The sequence below is a fragment of the Ceratotherium simum genome, chromosome 12 (assembly GCF_057802395.1).
Source record: "Ceratotherium simum simum isolate JZ-2026a chromosome 12, ASM5780239v1, whole genome shotgun sequence".
Classification (NCBI taxonomy): domain Eukaryota; kingdom Metazoa; phylum Chordata; class Mammalia; order Perissodactyla; family Rhinocerotidae; genus Ceratotherium; species Ceratotherium simum.
The window spans coordinates 42057328-42075136 of NC_141911.1; the positions used below are offsets into that span (position 1 = coordinate 42057328).

Below are 17809 nucleotides of genomic sequence, written 5' to 3' on the forward strand. Positions count from 1 at the left end.
AAGCAGTTGGAGGTTTGAGTGTGGAATTCAGATGAGATGTTCAAGCTAGAATTATATATTTGTGAGTCATCAGATGGTATTTGGGTGGTATTTAAATCATGAGACTGAGATCACAAAAGCATAACAATTCTCATATTTTACACTCTTAAAATTTATATTGATGTGGATTTTATCTATTGATATTTAGTATATTAGAGATTTTGCTGTTCTGGTTTATATATATAGACAGTTATCATATTAGAAATTCAACGAGAAGTGTTTAAAACAGAAGGTTACACAAGCACACATACCATTAGCCATCAAATGATTATGTCATATAGCCTCTGGAAAATTCCACTATATGCTTGTAAGAGAAAGAGATGGAAACAGTTAAATAATATTTTAGTATTATTATGAAAATAATTTTGTCTTCACCCTGTTCTAGATGCTACAGAGGATGCAAAGACAAAAGTTATCAGGGACTTCCAGGAGACTCCAGACCCAACTTTGAGAACCATGATTTAAGGAATAAACTAACAGATGTGAAAGTGCTTTGCCAAGAAGTATTGGTCTTTGATGGATTCATACAGAACTTTATGATCATTGTTCTTACAATTGCTAATTTTCTAGCCCAATGCCTGACAAATTGATATGCTAGTTGATATTCAAAATCATTAAGCTCCAAGAATTTTACATGTCTTCTGTTTCTTCTCCTTGACCACACTTACCATCAAATGACACTTTTTATAGTATTCCTGAAAATCAATAGGTTCACGGTGCTACACATAGTATAAAAAGCATGTGATGTTTATAACAAACATTCTGCTCAAAATCACAAATGTGAAGTCATTACATTGAGAGCACACATCATATAAGTGTGTAATGCTGTAAATATCCATCATAATGACAGCACTGAACAGTATATGTGGCTTGAGTCTCCTTAAGCACAAATTCCACATTATTTTAATCTTTGCATTCTCTGTAGCAGCTAGCACATGTAAAAACGATTCTAGGGTCAGTTGTAAAAAAGTAAATAAAATGGGCTAAGGAAATAAGACAGTTCTTAGCTTCAAAAAAATTTCAATCTAAATAGTGACACAGAAGGTACACTCAGGAAACAATTGAAGAAAATAACTACCGAGTCCAAGATGAAAATATTAGTTAATTTAGTAAATACTTTTTGGATATTTTCTGTTTGTATGCCATGGATTTAAATCTTGAGAGCATTCTGAATAGTAGAGCTTTAAAATACAATACAATTGCAAAATAAGAATGTGATTAGGTTAAAATTGTCCTAAATATCTGCCTTCCAAAGTGGATGGAAGATATGAATGTATGAAAGTCATATTTCTTTATCCATTTGGTAAAATAATACAGGCCTTCTGTTAGGAAACAGCAAGTTGTCTTCATTACAAAGAGGCAGGGCTGCTTCCATAGAGGAAAGCAGTTCTCAGGATAAGAGCTTGGTCCCTATGAATTATGGACTTCTTCACCCAAAGGGTTCAATCTAAACCATTCCTATATGTTATATTGTAGAAGATGATCCTCTTTTGGAATGGAGGATGGCTCATAACTGTATCCTAGTTATTATGTGGAAGGATGTCAGGGACAAATCATGAAAGGCTTTGAAGACCAGTCTGAGAATACTGGATTTGATTGGACGGTAAATAACCATTATACATTCTAGAGCAGAACATTGATATGATGAATATAATGTTTACAAAAGATTATTTTAACAGCCCTATGTAGGCTGAAAGAAGTAGTGAAAATATCGGAAATCAGAGAAATAAAGACATATTTTCAATATGTTCAAGCATCATTGCATATTGCTCTAGTGATTTCAAAAGTGAATTTCCAAAGTAGGTGTGGATTAAAAGAAAGGATCACTTCTGACTTCTGGTTGATCAGGAAAATGATTTAGAGAATGTAAAATTTTAAGAGCTGTTTGCAGTTATTCATTCTTTCAGTGAACTAGGATCTAAATATAGGCACTAAAGAGATTATGAAAGCACATTTTTTTTCCATCAAGAAATTTCCTGAGTAATGTGATGAATGTTATGATAGAAGGAGAATTAGTGGACTGTAAGAATACAGAATGTAAGATTTAAATCAATGTTTTAAGGTACTTGTCCTTCTTCTCAAAATGCTTGAGGGGCATATACATTCCATCATAGCAGTGACCTCAGCGACATGATTCTCAAAGGGGGCCAGTGCCTGGAGGAGGAGGCGTGGAGGGAGACAGAGAGTTAGGACAGTAAGGAAATAGCCCAAGCAATTCTGATACACCATCCTGGGGAGGGTGGTCTGAGCCTGTGGAGTGTCTTGAGCAAAGCTATGTGTGCTACGGAAGCACGGCAGTTTCCCTTAGAACTTCTCATCAAGAGAACTTTCTGGGTTTTCATTTGTTAGTTTTGTTTTTATTTGCACGTATTGGTTTATGTCTGATATATTTGCTCTGAAAAATTACTCTTCTCCTTCTCTTGGCTCTCCTCTTTCTTTTGGCTAGAGATAGAAGGTAACTCATTTGAAGAAACAAATGCTGGCGTTTCTCTGCGTGAAAGTAGATCTCCTGTCAACCTCCTGGGGTCAGAAAAGTTTTGCATCTCTGTTAATTACAGTTTCCTAGGAAGCTGAAGGAGAGTCCCACACTTAGAGATAGATTGTCTGGGATATTGTCTCCCACTCATGGCTCACTCACTAGGAACGTGGCAGTGTACTTTTCTGTGTCTCTTCTCTCTTTCTGTCCAGAGAAGTGTCGATTCTATAAAGGCTCATGAGCTTAGTCTATTAATCCTGGATTAATAGATCCATGATCTCTGGATCAGCTTACTTATAAATTGCTTATTTATAGATCAGTGGTCATCTTATTTATAAATTGTCCTTATACTTTATGAGCAAGTGTTTGCATTGTTTTGCTGAAGACAAAAATCTCCTTTTGCCCTATGTAATTAGATGCAATGGCAAATTTTATCTTTAAAGTTGACTTTACTTAAAATCTAAAAAATAATTTGCTTTTTTTGATCCAAAATTATCCCAAATGACAGAAATAGAAACCCATTCAGCTTGTCAAATGTGATTTGCTGTGCTCGGAACATCTCTCTAGCATGTTGGGGTCTATCCTTTTTCATTTATTACTTTCTTTCCTAAGTCATCTTTAACTAGAACTGAAATGTAGTCTATAATAATATAATACCATCATATTATATATAAATGTAAGTAAATAATCACAAGTTAAACAAGCTTCATAGTGAAGATAAAGTTGAAAATAGTTTTACAAAAATGTCTTGTTCAAAACTTTTTGAAACCATGTGCATAGCCTTATTTTTGCAAACAGAATAAAAGAATTTCATTTCTTATTTTGATTATATTCAAATATGTTTTCTTTTTTCTTTTTTCTTTTTTCCTTTCCTAGTGTGCACTGGTATGTGAATGTACAGCCCCAGAAATCGTGAGCGGGAAAGATAGCTTACCTTTTTTGAATGCAGGTATGTACCTCAGGTCTGGAAACTTATGTTAGTTTCATATGAACCTAAATGTTAATTTGCTGTGAACTCAGTCCTGAATCTAGGCAGCATTCTTACAGAATCATTTGTGAACACTTAGTAAATGAATTGGTAATCATGAGGAGGCAGCAGAGTGGGGGTAGACTTGACAATTCCGTAAGAAAGATATATGAATGCCTTGGCTACAAGGCAAAACAAATTCCTTTTAGCTATTGAATTTTGTATTATATGAAACAAGACATATTAGAAGACAGAGTAAGGATTAGAAATGTGAAGCTCTTATTTAGTTTGCCTTTCTAATTATAGAACTCAAAAAAGTTGTTAAAACAGTAGGTATATGGATTCATTAGGAAAAATTCATACACACATTTGTACATTCCTGGGTGTGTATGTCTATACTGTTACTTATAGTAATGTATTTGAATTTCACCAAGGCCCTAAACAGTGTGTTAAATGATGACCTCGTAGATAAAATTGAGAGACATATAGTACAGTTAAAAAAATGTGATAATATGTATATGTAAATTATAAAAGTAATCTTTGAATGATAATGTAAATTATGTTATCATTAATTACAATAGTAAATAATGACTATTATAGTGAGAGACAATATGCTAAATGCCTTAGATGCTTTGCCTTACCTTGTTTTCTGACGTGTGCTATGAAGAAGGCACTATCATCCCCATTTTACAGATGAGGAAATTAGTCAAGGTCACCTACTTAGCAAATAGCAGGTCCAGAATTTAAATCCAGTTTTGATCCCAAGGCCTTCGATTTTCATTTCTAGGGCGTGCTATTACTAAAAAGCTGTTAATTAACAAGTTGTTGTAAAAATAGAATAAGCCTTAATATTTTTCTAGCTCTGCCATGTTGTACATTTAAACAATGACACAGCATAACAATCAGCTTAATGAATGATGCCAAACTTCAAAGGCTTGCTAATACATAACCCCTAAACAATTAACAGTTTTTCCCTGCAGGAAGCCACTAATAATACAAAATGGATAAAGAGAAGGCGTCCCTTTGACTGTGCTTATACATACAGAGAACTCAAAATTATATATAACAACAATAAAAAATCCATTAACTATACAGAATGAGGGATTATACCAAAAAAAGAGCAGCTACTTCTCAACCTATGACCAAATGACATATTTTTAAAAAATTTTATGAAGGATGCAATATAGGAAGGGATGTGCATTAAACAGTGAAGCCTCTACCCAGACAGCTAGACCAGCCATGTACCATCAAATACCTGATAAGCTATCAGTGTGGTTAAAATATCTAATGTATCCTCAAAGAGCCCTCCTCACATTCATTTTTCCACCTGAAAGTTGACCAAAACTTTAGTTCTTTACTTTCATATATCCAGATCATCTATTGAATTTACTAAAGGTCAATTTTGAGAAATAAAATCAAGTGTGGGAGATTAAGTTCATGTTATATACAGTTTGAACGAATCAGGTTGTCACCACAATCATCCACACTATAATTATAAGATAATTTTTTAATGATTCACTCATGTGAACCCTGTAATTTTTTATGCACACCAAAGGAAATGCCATTTTAAAATACTGATTGGTTTAATATAAATTTCAAAGAGAAAGAGAAAAATGGCTCTCTAAGTAAGAAAATATATTACCTGAGGACTAAGAGACAGAGGGAACATAGTGAAAAATAAATCTGCACCTCCTAATACTGAGCCATAAAATCTGTAAGGCATGAGTCTTGGAAGTGCACTAACTCTTCCGTATTACTAGGGACTATTCCTAATGTGTGAATTATAATATGACAAAGACAACTGACGTGGAATTGATAGAAGCTACATTCTGCAATTCATATGGACTTAGTGGAGTGAAAGATAATTGATTACTGCTTTTCTTCTTTCATGGAGGTGACAGTTTTGGTGGTGATATTCCACTTAGTTCTGAAGATATTTCTCAATGAACTTAGTCCAGGCAATCTGGAGGAGCACTTAGAACCTAGGATATTTGCCACAAATATTTTCTTTGAGTCTTCTTATATTTGGGAAGGACAAGGCTAAGTGACAGCAAATCTTATAAAAGCCAGATTTAAAAAAAGTTTTTTTTTTAATACAGCTAAGTACTGTATATGAAATGTTTCTGTTCGAAATGTTTCTGTTCAAAATGTAAAAGCGTGTTGTGCTGGTATAGAATATACCTGTATGTATGAATTTGGCCTGGGTGCACCTTTGTCTTTTGTTCTATTTATTTATCTATCTAAATTCAGCAACTTTGGAATTAATCTATTATAGTCCCATGTGATATTTTAAAAACAAATCTGTAGGCAAAGGGAGCTATTGACATTCTTCTCAAGTCTTTGTATTAATGTATTATATAGAACTTGCCAGCCTCAAGTGAGTTATGAAGTACTTATTGAGTGAGTGGATGAGAATGTCATATTTCATAGCAGCTCTTTGCTATTCTATTTATATCTCTAGAGGTTTAATTTATAATTCAGGAAATTCACTTATCTATTGTAAGACTAAAAAGAAAAAGTTCTTCCCCCTAAGGTCTCACCTTTTTTATGTCCTGTTTGCCTTGCAAGTTGAATGTGTATGTTGGGAATCTGGGGAATTGAGGGCAGAAGGAGAGAACGGATGAGGAGGAGGAGTAGGAACAGAATTTACAAGCCCATAAGAAAGATATATAAGAACCTTCCCTACATGGAAAACAAATTCCTTTTAGCCGTTGGATTTTATATTCTGTGAAACAAGACACGCTAGAAGACGTTGTAAGTATTAGAGATGTAAAGTTCTTATTTAGTTTGACTTTCTAATTGTATACTTCACAGAATAAAGTTGTTAAAACAGTAAATTTATCTCTTTAGTTATTTGCTTATTCATTTAAGCAAAATGGTAGTAAGAATGCTTAAAACTATTTGTTGTTGGGGGACTAGAGAGTAGGGGAAGTTAATTTTGACCATTGAGAAGTGCAGAGAGTCAGGTCTGCCACATTTCCTGCTAAGTCACATCAACCGAGGCCCCTTGCCTGCAGCAGAACAATTACAATTGGGCTCTTGTGGTCTTAATAGAAGAGGACAGGACGAACTGTCAGAAGAACTGGTTCAGAGCCTGGATTTGCCAACCAGCAGTGTGACCCTGCTAGACAGGTCAGCCTCTTTGGACATCAGTTCTTTTAAAATGATCAAATTAACCTGGACAGCCTTTGACTTCCTTTTTGGCTCTCAAATGTTTGAAGCCGATATAGCATAGCTTAGCTTTTGCATGTTTTCCTTCTTTGTAGAAATATTCCATAAAAGTATTCATTTTAATTAGTTTCACATGGGGTCACATATCAATTCGTTGTTGTCACATATCAAATGTTGTCATTTACAGTTGTCTTTCTCGGGTGTTATTTATATGTAATAAGCCTGACCACAAATATACCTTCTTAATATTCGATCAGGAAGACAGTTCTTTCTGTAATGCGACAGAGTCCTTCAGCCCGTAGACCCTTACATTGCCGTGCCAAATCTGAGGAGCTAATGGGCCCTGTCACAAAGTTTGCTATTATGTTCACGTTTTGAGTGAGTTTCCTTCATCAACAAGCATTCCATCTGATACAGCATCTTCCTCAGTTGAATTCCACACTTCCTGAGTCATGAGATTATCTTTTATATTCTTTAAAGACCACTTGAATGCTGTATATCAACATGTGTACTGTCCATCATATTCACAGAGGGTATATCTGACGGCGATGATTTCCAAGACTGTGTAAGTTGGACTCTAAACAAAGACAAGGGCACGGCACTGCTGGCAACCCTAAATACAGGCAGTGCCCCTCCTATTTGGAGAATTTATTAGTGTTTGTACTTCTTGCTTCACAGATGAATCAAACTTTTTCTCAAAATAGGTCACTGTATCTTTGATTCTTTTCCCAAAGTAGGGTTAAGCCATCCACTATAGTTGTTTTGCAGAAGATGCTAGATGATAAGCTATTTAAGAAGAAGGATCGCTGCTTCTTTCTTTCTCTATCTCCAGGACCAGAGTACAATAGGAACTCAATAAATGTTTGTCAAATGGCTGGTAACATGTGTATCATGTAACACATGGTAACATGTGTAACATGACCTGATGCAGCAGGTAACAGAAAACTGCATTGTTATTCTCTCCATGAGAAAAATGTTGAAATTTAATTAATTTTGAAATAAAATAATTTATTACTTTCCTTAAAAACTACTCCCAAATTCTCACTTTTAAATGTTTTCTGCCTCATGAGGCACCATGGATTTTAAATGCCTTTCACAGTACCACACAACTGAGTTAAATATTGGAGTAACATTCTCCTCACTACCACCCCCACCCAAAGCAATGCATGACTCAGAATATTTGAAGAGATTGTCAAAAATATTTTCCTCTATACTCATTTTGAGTCCTGATGAATTCCAGCCAAAAGGCAAATCCCCAGTTTTTTCCCTTTTTCTCTTTCATTCATGAGGTACTAAATCTACTACCTTTTAGATGACATCATTTTATATTAACAAAGATATCTCTGTTGTGTTTTCTCCATACTAGTTTAAATAGATTCTTCCCTTGTATTTATAACTCTATGATATGTAAAATTAAGGGTCATTTTGGCCTATGACATTAGCCCTTGATCTTTTATATTTACTCACCAGATTTCTTTGCCCTTTGCTGTTTTAACAAATGTGATGGAGGCCATTAACCTGCTGTTTTGAAATTCCGTATCCTTTCATTACCGTGTGCTAATATATTTAGGATGTTAAGTAGCTTCAACTGGAAGAGTGCATTTCGCTATCTAATAATCAATGGAATAATCTCTTAGATACCTTTAAAGGCTTCAACTGTCTTTCTGTGGTAAGTCCACCGCCTCCTCCACTGCCCAGCTTAGTAAATTAGAAGAAAAATAAAGGCAAGGAGATGATATAGTCAAAAAGTTCACATTTTGAGGAAGCCTTTCTCTCGATTATGGTTTTTCCTTCCTCCATCCTGATACCTGTGCTCTCCTTTGACATGAGATTTTTTCTGCTATCCTTCCCTCTTCATTTCCCCTTCTCAATTTACACAGAGAAGTTGCTCTAACAGTTCTCATCTTGGGAAAGTAATGATGGGAAACATCTGAGGTTGCAAGGTCTAAGCTCATCACTGTGGAATGTTTGCGTTTACTGGGCAGTCTGCTAGGTGCGGGAGATAAAATGAAGACAAGGAAAATAGCAGTGTCCTGGCCTTCACAAAGTTCACATTCTAATGTGGGACAGGAACAGTAAGCAGACAATTGTAGCACAACTGGTAAGAACCATGATAGAGATGAAGATGGGAAGTTCAAAGGGGAGCCATTTGTAGGGAGGGAGGGAGTGGAAGCCAAGGAAGGCTTCCTGGAGGAGGTGCTAGCTGAGCTGAGTTTATAGGATGATTACCTATAGCCAGGAAAGAAGGGTGTTCCTTTGAGGTGCAGGAAATGCCTGGAACAGAGGCAAATTGGCAAGAACCAACTTAAGTTCAGTGAACTACAGGTTGTTCCAGGTTGCTCAGCATGAAATATGAGCCTGATTCTACCTTTTCTAGTTGAGTCCTTTTCTTTAATGACGGAACTAGAATGAATAGAGCAAATCATTCAAACTAGCATAAATGGAGCAAATCATTTTTCTGACCACCCAAAATCTAAAATCCAAATTCTACACACTAAACTCACCAATTGGAGACTAAATGCTGGCAAATACTACTTTTATGTTTTGTTCTGACATCTGTAATAGTTTTTCTTATACTTGGCCTTGGATTGAAGATGCAGGGCGAAGAGCTTGTGGGTTTGGTTAGACTAGGGAAGCAGCACTTTGTCCAGCTCAACTTATATCCTATTCCTTTTTTTTTCTTTGCTTTAAAAACAACGCAAACAATAACATAATTTAGATTTTATAACAAACCTAGAGAAAAGTAACTAAAAATTTCTTGGGAGTTTATTTTTTTAATAATTTGTTTCATCTTTATTATTTTTAAAGCGATACCTCTTTGCTCTCTTTTCTGAGCTCCTCTCATGTTTTCTTACCACCTCTTTTCTAGAGCCATGCTTAGGAAAGTGTTTTGGTGACTTCTATTTAGGTTTTTCAGTTCTCATCCAATCTTAAAAAGAGCCGACCTACATTTAAGATGTATATAAATCTAAGATATTTCGGATACAAATGAGGGAGTGTCAGTATCGAATTCGATTACACAGACTTATCTTTAGTAAGTATAACGGTAGTATTTGGAGAATAGGCAATGTATGTACATTCAGCTGAATAATTAAACTGTTAAACAACTGTGTAATTAAAAGCTACGGAATGAACAGATTCTCTACAAGAATCTGCAGTGCATTAAAATAATGATTTCATAAGGCTTGAAGCCAGTAAAGTCAGATTCCATTTAAATATGTGATTTCTACAACCTCCTGAAAGCAAGAAAGTGCATGAGGGTAATCACAGATGAGCTTCCTCTGGGGAAGTATATTAAAGACAATCTGATGAGAAAGTGTTTGGCTTTTTGATGATCCTCTTGACCCTGAATCCAAATTTCCAAATTTCCTTGTCCAAACCACTGATATCCCTAACACACACACACAAAAAAGAGAAATCATCCCTGTGATGTCTCTCTGGTTTGCCTTTTCTGCCCCAAGTTGCTTGAACAGCCATCTTTTTTATATATTGTCTATATGTTTTGTTTTTGTTGAACATTTCTTTGGCATCTTTACTTTGATAATTCAGACTCCGTACAGCTTGACTTTCATGATTTCTGAATCCCATGGACAAGCAGTTGGCACATTACCTTGTTAAAGAGGCCCTGTTACAGTGTCTGGGAGAAACTATAGAAATTTGAGTTGTGCTGCAATTTGGGGGGAAAAAAAATCTATCATTTACTTTTTGCCCCTGTGTTCTCCTTAGGGAGTAGACCTCAAGGGGAATGTATCAATATCTGGACCAGCTTAGAACATTGCCCTTATTAAGTCACTGCAAGACCATGATGTGATCCAAAATGTCTCTACTACTTTTCTCTTAGGAGAATCTGTTACATGATATTTTTAGCAATTGTCTTGGCAAAAATAGTGAAAAAAAAAAAATGAAGAGAATACACACAGGAGTCTCTTTAAAAAGAACTTATGATAGATTTTAGATAGTTTTTATTGTTGAGTTGAGCCTATTGTATGGTCAGAAATGCATTTTCTATATGAAGAAATACTTGGCATCAGTGGAGAGCCAGAGCTGAAAGTAGTGGACTCATTTACACAGCTGGAGTGTGTGAGCAGAATTGTTGAAACTGTATCTCTATTAAAGGGGAGAAGCGTTAAAAAAAATTGACAGAAGCATTCATCATTTATGGCCCATTGTTCAATATTTAATGCATGAATCCCATGCTTTTCTTTTATATGAGGATGACAAAATCTCCCCACTATCAACCCAGCAAGAATTTTGAGTTAACATCTTATCTGGTCTTTTTTGTAACCAGAGCAACAAATTTGCATGGTAGTTAAAGTCAGGCCATATTTTTTCATTTTTTAAGTCATACTCCATTATATGGTATTTTAGGTTACAAAGTAAATTTTTTTGCTTTATTCATAGATTGATGTTCAATAAGGAAAGCTGCTGGATCAAAGTGGCTTGTAAAGCAGATCTCACTAGATCTGTATTGAGATCCTGATAAGTATATACAATTTAGTGCTAATGTTAGGAAACCTGTGAGTTTCAAAAGTCAGAACCTATAGCATAAAAGTTAGATAGGAGACATTATTGGGATTTTTTTTTTTTTCTGTGAGGAAGATCAACCCTGTGCTAACATCTGCCAATCCTCCTCTTTTTTTTTGCTGAGGAAGACTGGCCCTGGGCTAACATCCGTGCCTATCTTCCTCCGCTTTATATGGGATGCCGCCACAGCATGGGTTGCCAAGCGGTGCGTCAGTGCGCGCCCGGGATCCGAACCAGCAAAACCTGGGCTGCCACAGCAGAGCTCGCGCACTTAACAGCTTGCACCACTGGGCCCGCCCCAGGAATGTTTTTTTTTGATGATCAAGTTGCCTGATTTTTTTTTTTTTTAATTTGTCCAAAATGTTACCCTTAAAAACAGCAGCATTCCTGGGCCACTCAGTAGCCTAGCGGTTAAGTTTGCGCGCTCCACTTCAGTGGCCTGGGGTTCACAGGTTCGGATTCCCGGCACGGACCTATGCACCGCTTATCAAGCCATGCTGTGGCAAGCGTCCCACATATAAAGTAGAGGAAGATGGGCACAGCTGTTAGCCCAGGGTCAATCTTCCTCAGCAAAAAGAGGAGGATTGGTAACAGATGTTAGCTCAGGGCTAATCTTCCTCACCAAAAAAAAGCAGCATTCCCACAGAGTCTTTGGATGATGTGTACTGGATGGTTAGAGGAGAGTTCTGGAGCTCATTAATCAAACTGCCCTTTATTTCTGCTTAAGCTGTTTTAACAAAGTTTATATTTAGAACACGTGGAACAGCATTAAAATGAAAGCAATAAGATCAAAAGTTGAAGGACTAGTGTGGGGATAATAGAGAAAATGAAGAATTTTATATTTTGTGATTTACTTGAAAATACAAATTTTCTAAAAAATAATTGTTTTATAAAAGGCAAGAGAAATCCAAGGATTTTTAACCATCGTTTGGGAGATACAAAGATTCTGTGTAATCTTGAAAAGAAACAGAGATTAAAAAGCAACACATATACTGACTATAGATAAACCAAGTAATTGAATATTTGCTTAGGTTACTTAAAGAAAACTTTGGACATTTCAGAGATTGAGTTTTTGTCTTACTATAAAAGGATGCATTTATATTCCTAACCATGTTAGCTATGTTAGAATTCATGAGAAACCATGAATGGCTTAACTCAACTGACACTACATTGAATTAAGTACATAATTTTTCTTTATTCTCCAACCCTAGAGATATGACAATAGAGGTTTTAATAAAATTCTTAAATCTTTGAAACATTGTCACTTTAAAAATGAATGAAATATCGTAGTTTCTTTCATCAACTGGCTGTAGTTTCTTATATTTCGGATGAAAGAAAATATGTCTGATGAGGCCTAATATCCAAAATATGTGAAGAATTCATACAACTCAGTAGCAAAAACATCAAAAAAGTCTAATTAGAAAATAGGCAAAAGATCTGAATAGACATTTTTCCAAAGAAGACGTACAGATGGCCAGCAGGTACATGAAAAGATGCTCAACATCACTAATCATCAGGAAAATGCAAATGAAAACCACAATGAGATATCACCTCACACCTGTTATCAAAATGACAAGAAATAACAAGTGTTGGCAAGGATGTGGAGAAAAGGGAACCCTCGTGCACTGTTGGTGGGAATGTAAACTGGTCCAGCCACTAAGGAAAACAGTATGGAAGTTCCTCAAAAAATTAAAAATAGAATTACCATATGATCCAACAATCCCACTTCTGGGTATTTATCCAAAGAACACAAAAACACTAATTCATAAAGATATATGCACACTCATATTCATTACAGCATTATTTTCAGTAGCCAAGACATGGAAACAACCTAAATGTTCACCAACAGTGAATAGGTAAAGAAAATGTGGTATATATATCTATAATGGATTGTTATTCAACCATAAAAAAGAATGAAATCTTGCCATTTGTGACAACATGGATGAACCTGGAGGGCATTATGCCAAGTGAAATAAGGCAGACAGAGAAGACAAATACTATATGATCTCACTTATATGTGGAATATGAAAAAACAAAAACAAAACAACAAAACAAAAAATTCATAGATACAGAGAACAGATTGGTGGTTGCCAGAGGCAGGGGGATGCAGATGGGCAAAATCAGTGAAGGGGGTCAAAAGGTACAAATTTCTAGTTATAAAATAAACAAGTCATGGGGATGTAGTGTACAGCATGGTGGCTGTAATTAATAATACTGTATTGCATATTTGACAATTGCTGAGAGTAGCTCTTAGAAGTTCTCAGAAAAAAAATGTAACTATGTATGGTGACAGACAACTAGACTTATTGTGCTGATTATAGTGGAATATATACAAATATCAAATCATTACATTGTATACCTGAAACTAATATAATGTTATTTGTCCATTATACCTCAATAAAAAAAGAAAGAAAATAAATATAATTAATGTATGTAATATATAAAAAATAAATATTAAAAAATTATATATGGATCTGTCATATGATCTAATTCATAAAACTTAAAGATCATGTTTATGTTAAAAATATAATCTCTTTGGACATACAACTCTAGATTTTAAATATTGTCTCTCAACATACTAGAAATATTCTATTGTCTTCTGGCTTCTATTGGTGATTTTGAAAAAGTGACCACTCTGGCTAGTTCTTAGTAGGGGGTAGGTAAGTGTACTGGAAGCTTTGAGTCTGGTCGTTGAAGAATGGGATGTTTGAAATCAAAGTTTCCAATGTAGTATCATTTCTGATAATGATAATGCCCGAACTGTACCTCTGAGAATGGATGATTGCAGAGGAATGGATGAATAGATCCTCATTTTAATATTCAGAAAGATATTATATGTTACTCAAGTAATGAATGAGATATAGTCTTATGGAATCCTAAAATTTTGAAAGGCATTTTATCCTATGCATTGAGGAGACTTGGCCCACATACCATGCTTGAGATTATTTAAAGCCTTACATCCATTTCAATATCAAATTCTGTTTTTAATCAGCTTTATTGGTAAAGTGGAGCCAAATAATCATAGATACTTGACTGGTGATTGACCTGATATTTTATTGTCCATTAAGCTTTGGCATATGAGTGTAACAAAGACATTCATTGCCCAACAGCAGCGGAAATAAAATTCTGCTCTGAAATAATAGGGCTTGGGAGTGTGTGGTAGGAGTGCTGGCCTCACAAAAACAGTATCAAGTATTATCTTAATATCTGACCCTACACTTTTTCCCTGAATCTTTCAAAATCCTCGCTAACATGACCTTGTTACTTCTCCCCTAATTGCGGCCCACTCACCCTAAATACACAGTTTGTTCATAGTCTCCCTGTCTTGCTTCTGATAATATGTGGTTTCAGGCAAGTGCCTTATTGACTCATTGGCACTCAAGCATGCATAATATTTGAATTGTAATAGATCTTAAGCCAAGGAATAACTTTTCTGATATTTAAGAAATAAATCATTTTTAGTAGTAGGGCCATTTAAAACCTCTGAAATAACTTATCAATTGTCACCTACTATATAATGGGGTAAAATTGACTAAGAGTTATCAGAAGAAATTCAGAAATATACTTTTTCAAAGCTGTATTATGTATAAATACATATATTTTCACTTATATTTATAAAATCATATGCTTTAAGAAAATCTTTAGAAGAGAAAGAAATTAGTAGGTGGTAAATTAGAGAACCATGTAGCCACATTTATGAATTGGAATGTGAGGTATCATTTTTTAATTTAAAAAAGACTATATGTCCCATAAGCTACTTGAAAAATCAGATATAAGAACAAAATTCTTAGAAATTCACATATACTAATGGATTTTGATAAGAAACAAATTTTTGATCCAATAAATTAGAATGGTACCCTGATTAATGATTTTGTTAATTGATCCTCATCTAATGCACATATCTTTATAATTTAACTATTAACCTTTTATTTTTTCTTCCTTCCCAGTGTTAAAGAACCCAGTGTGTAAATTATATAGATTTCCCACATCTGACAATAAGTGGATGCGAGTCCGGGAGCAGATGTCAGAGACCATACTTTCATTTCATATTCCTAAGGAATTGGTCTCTCTTCACATAAAAGAAGATTTGTGTAGGTAAGAGAAAATAATTTTTAATGTCTCTCACATTAATTATTTATTTTTTCTACAAAACATTTTTTTCTTAAAGTATGATGATAACATAAAAATCTAGACTACTGCACTGTCTCGCATGGTGCCATTAGCCTATATGGCTATTAATCACTTGAAATGTGAATAGTCTAACTTGAGATGTTCTGTAAGTGTAAAATACACACCAGATTTTGAATTCTTAGCACACACAAAAAAAGACTGATTTCATAATGAAATGTTAACATTTTGGTTATATTGTGGTTAAATAAAATATATTATTAATTTCACCTGCTTTTTTTTTACTAGAAAATTTAAAATTATATACGTGACTCTTATTTGTGGCTTGCATTATATTTTTATTGTATTGCTTGATGTCTAGCCAATAACGTGAGCTTTGACCTTGCTAATAACCCCTGTGTCTTTACCTCATCTGCTTATGGTTACTGTTTCTCTGAGAAATTCCAACTTGATTCTTCTTTGGACTACTCATCCATAATAAGACTTTCAGATAATTGTTGGACTAAACGCTCTTTGAGATGATTGGTAAATATACTATGTGAATGGACAGTATTGTCATACAACAAAATTAAATCAATTGCTGTAATAAAACAGAAGGATTTGAAGCTGATTGTTGAAAAGAATATCTCAGAGCCATGACAGATCAAACAATTTGTTTCTCTGCCTTATAAGACTCTAATGACTTTAAGAATGCTGAATACTATATTATACTAAATACTATTAAGGCCTAAAATCTCAGAAGATTAGCAAATATTTTTAATAGTTAACATTTTGTAATTGCTGAAATATGTAGCAGAGTATGAAATGTCCAAAATTTGGATTTCTGCCTTATGCTCACATTAGTATACCAAGTTACTTAATAGTATCATGCTCCTTTGGTAGACTCTACAGTCCCTGCGATGCCATATTGATCTAAACCAGTGAGCTCACCATGAATGGGGCAGGTCCAATCTGTCAGTATTGACAGTATTCATTAGGGTAGGAAGGACTGCATGAATAGTATATATCCAAGTGAAGAGAAAAGAAAAAAGGAAACAGAACCTGGATTTTAGAAAAAAATCACACAGGAAACTGGATTCTAAGAAAACAATCTGCATCTAGGGAAATAAAGATTGGAAGAGGGACAGGGAGGTGAATATTTGAGAGTAGCAGAGTGAGGATAGTCAGGCCACAGAAATCAGACAGCAGTTATTGACTCAGCCCAAGAGAGTTACAAGAGCCTACTGCAAGAGCCAGCTGCAAGAATGAATTAGTGTAAGGCAAATTATTCAATTTTATCCCTACCTAGAGCTAGTACTAAGAATGAGGTGATGAGCAAAACAAATTCCCAGGAAGGATTAGCAATGTTATGTGTAGATTAGAGGAGCGTGGAGTTTGGATCTTTGAAGTCATAAAAGAATTATCATCCTCAAAATTGTTGTATTCTAGACTACTGGACGCTAAGAACCGCTCCTACCGGAGTCATGTAAAGATCACATTTCATACGGAAGAGTTGGAGAGAATAACTGTTCCTCACAGGGGACAGAGAAAAAGAAAGACTCACGGGAGACAAGCAGAAGTCAGAGGTGTCAGGCAGAACCTAGCACCTTTCTTTCAGCTGAGAACCACAAAAGAAAAGTTGCCAGACAAAGCAGATTTAAGAAGTTGGGCTAGGCTTTTCCCTAGAAAATCGAACCTAAAAGCTGCATCTAACTTAGCCCATCCTAAATTCCCGCTAAAATATCTTTAAAGACACAGAAAATGGAAAATGATGACCTTTCATAAAACACTGAAATCTATTAACATAATACTATATTATTATACTACATGCTATATATAACATAATGACTCATGATTGCTGACATTTTGGGGTTGAAAAATCTTAGTTGATGGACCACTAATGCTGTTTCATCTAAAAATACAGCAAGCTAGTGAGAAAGCAAGTGATGAGAAAGACCCCTACTGCTGCCCGAATCTGTCTTTTGTCATCAGTTTAGAAACCCCTTAAAGGCTGAGCAGTTGACCTTCTGCATGTCTACTTCTTTGAGTCTTCCACAGGGCTATCTCCAACCCCAGCCTCCACTCCCACCCCATTTAGTAGCTCTCTGTCTATCCATTCACTGACAGTAAATCCCAGGGGAGAGAAATGAGTAGGGAATAAGGAGAAAGCAGCTGTTAAACCACTGAATTTTAGTAGGCATAGCCTCTGTAATTACTGTTTTATTATATCTTAACACACCAAAGTGTTGTCGACCCATCCTGTTCTCTTGCCGTTCTCTGTATCTCTTTTTTCCTATGGATTTGCAGCAAAAAATAATAAAATTTTTTTTGCAAACACATGGAAGGGGCTAGTGGGCAGTTTTGGTGGAGACAAGGCACAGTGCCTCCAAATATAAAGTTCCATTGCTAGCGACAGATCTAGGAACTGTCATCGGTATACATTGGGACTTCTTCAGAGAAGAAAATCCCATTTTAATCGTATAAAACTAAACTCTGTGAAAACCTGACAGATTCTGAAAATTGGC

The 17809-nt window shown here is 35.2% G+C and overlaps 1 protein-coding gene across 1 annotated transcript in view; it reads left to right on the top strand.

Moving 5' to 3' along the window:
• Positions 1 to 17809, top strand: part of INPP4B (inositol polyphosphate-4-phosphatase type II B) — a 380123-nt gene that overhangs the window by 178135 nt on the left and 184179 nt on the right. The window contains exons 9-10 of the mRNA XM_087437582.1: positions 3392 to 3464; positions 15125 to 15272. Coding sequence (XP_087293708.1) covers positions 3392 to 3464; positions 15125 to 15272 — 221 coding nt within the window. The remainder of the gene's footprint in view (positions 1 to 3391; positions 3465 to 15124; positions 15273 to 17809) is intronic.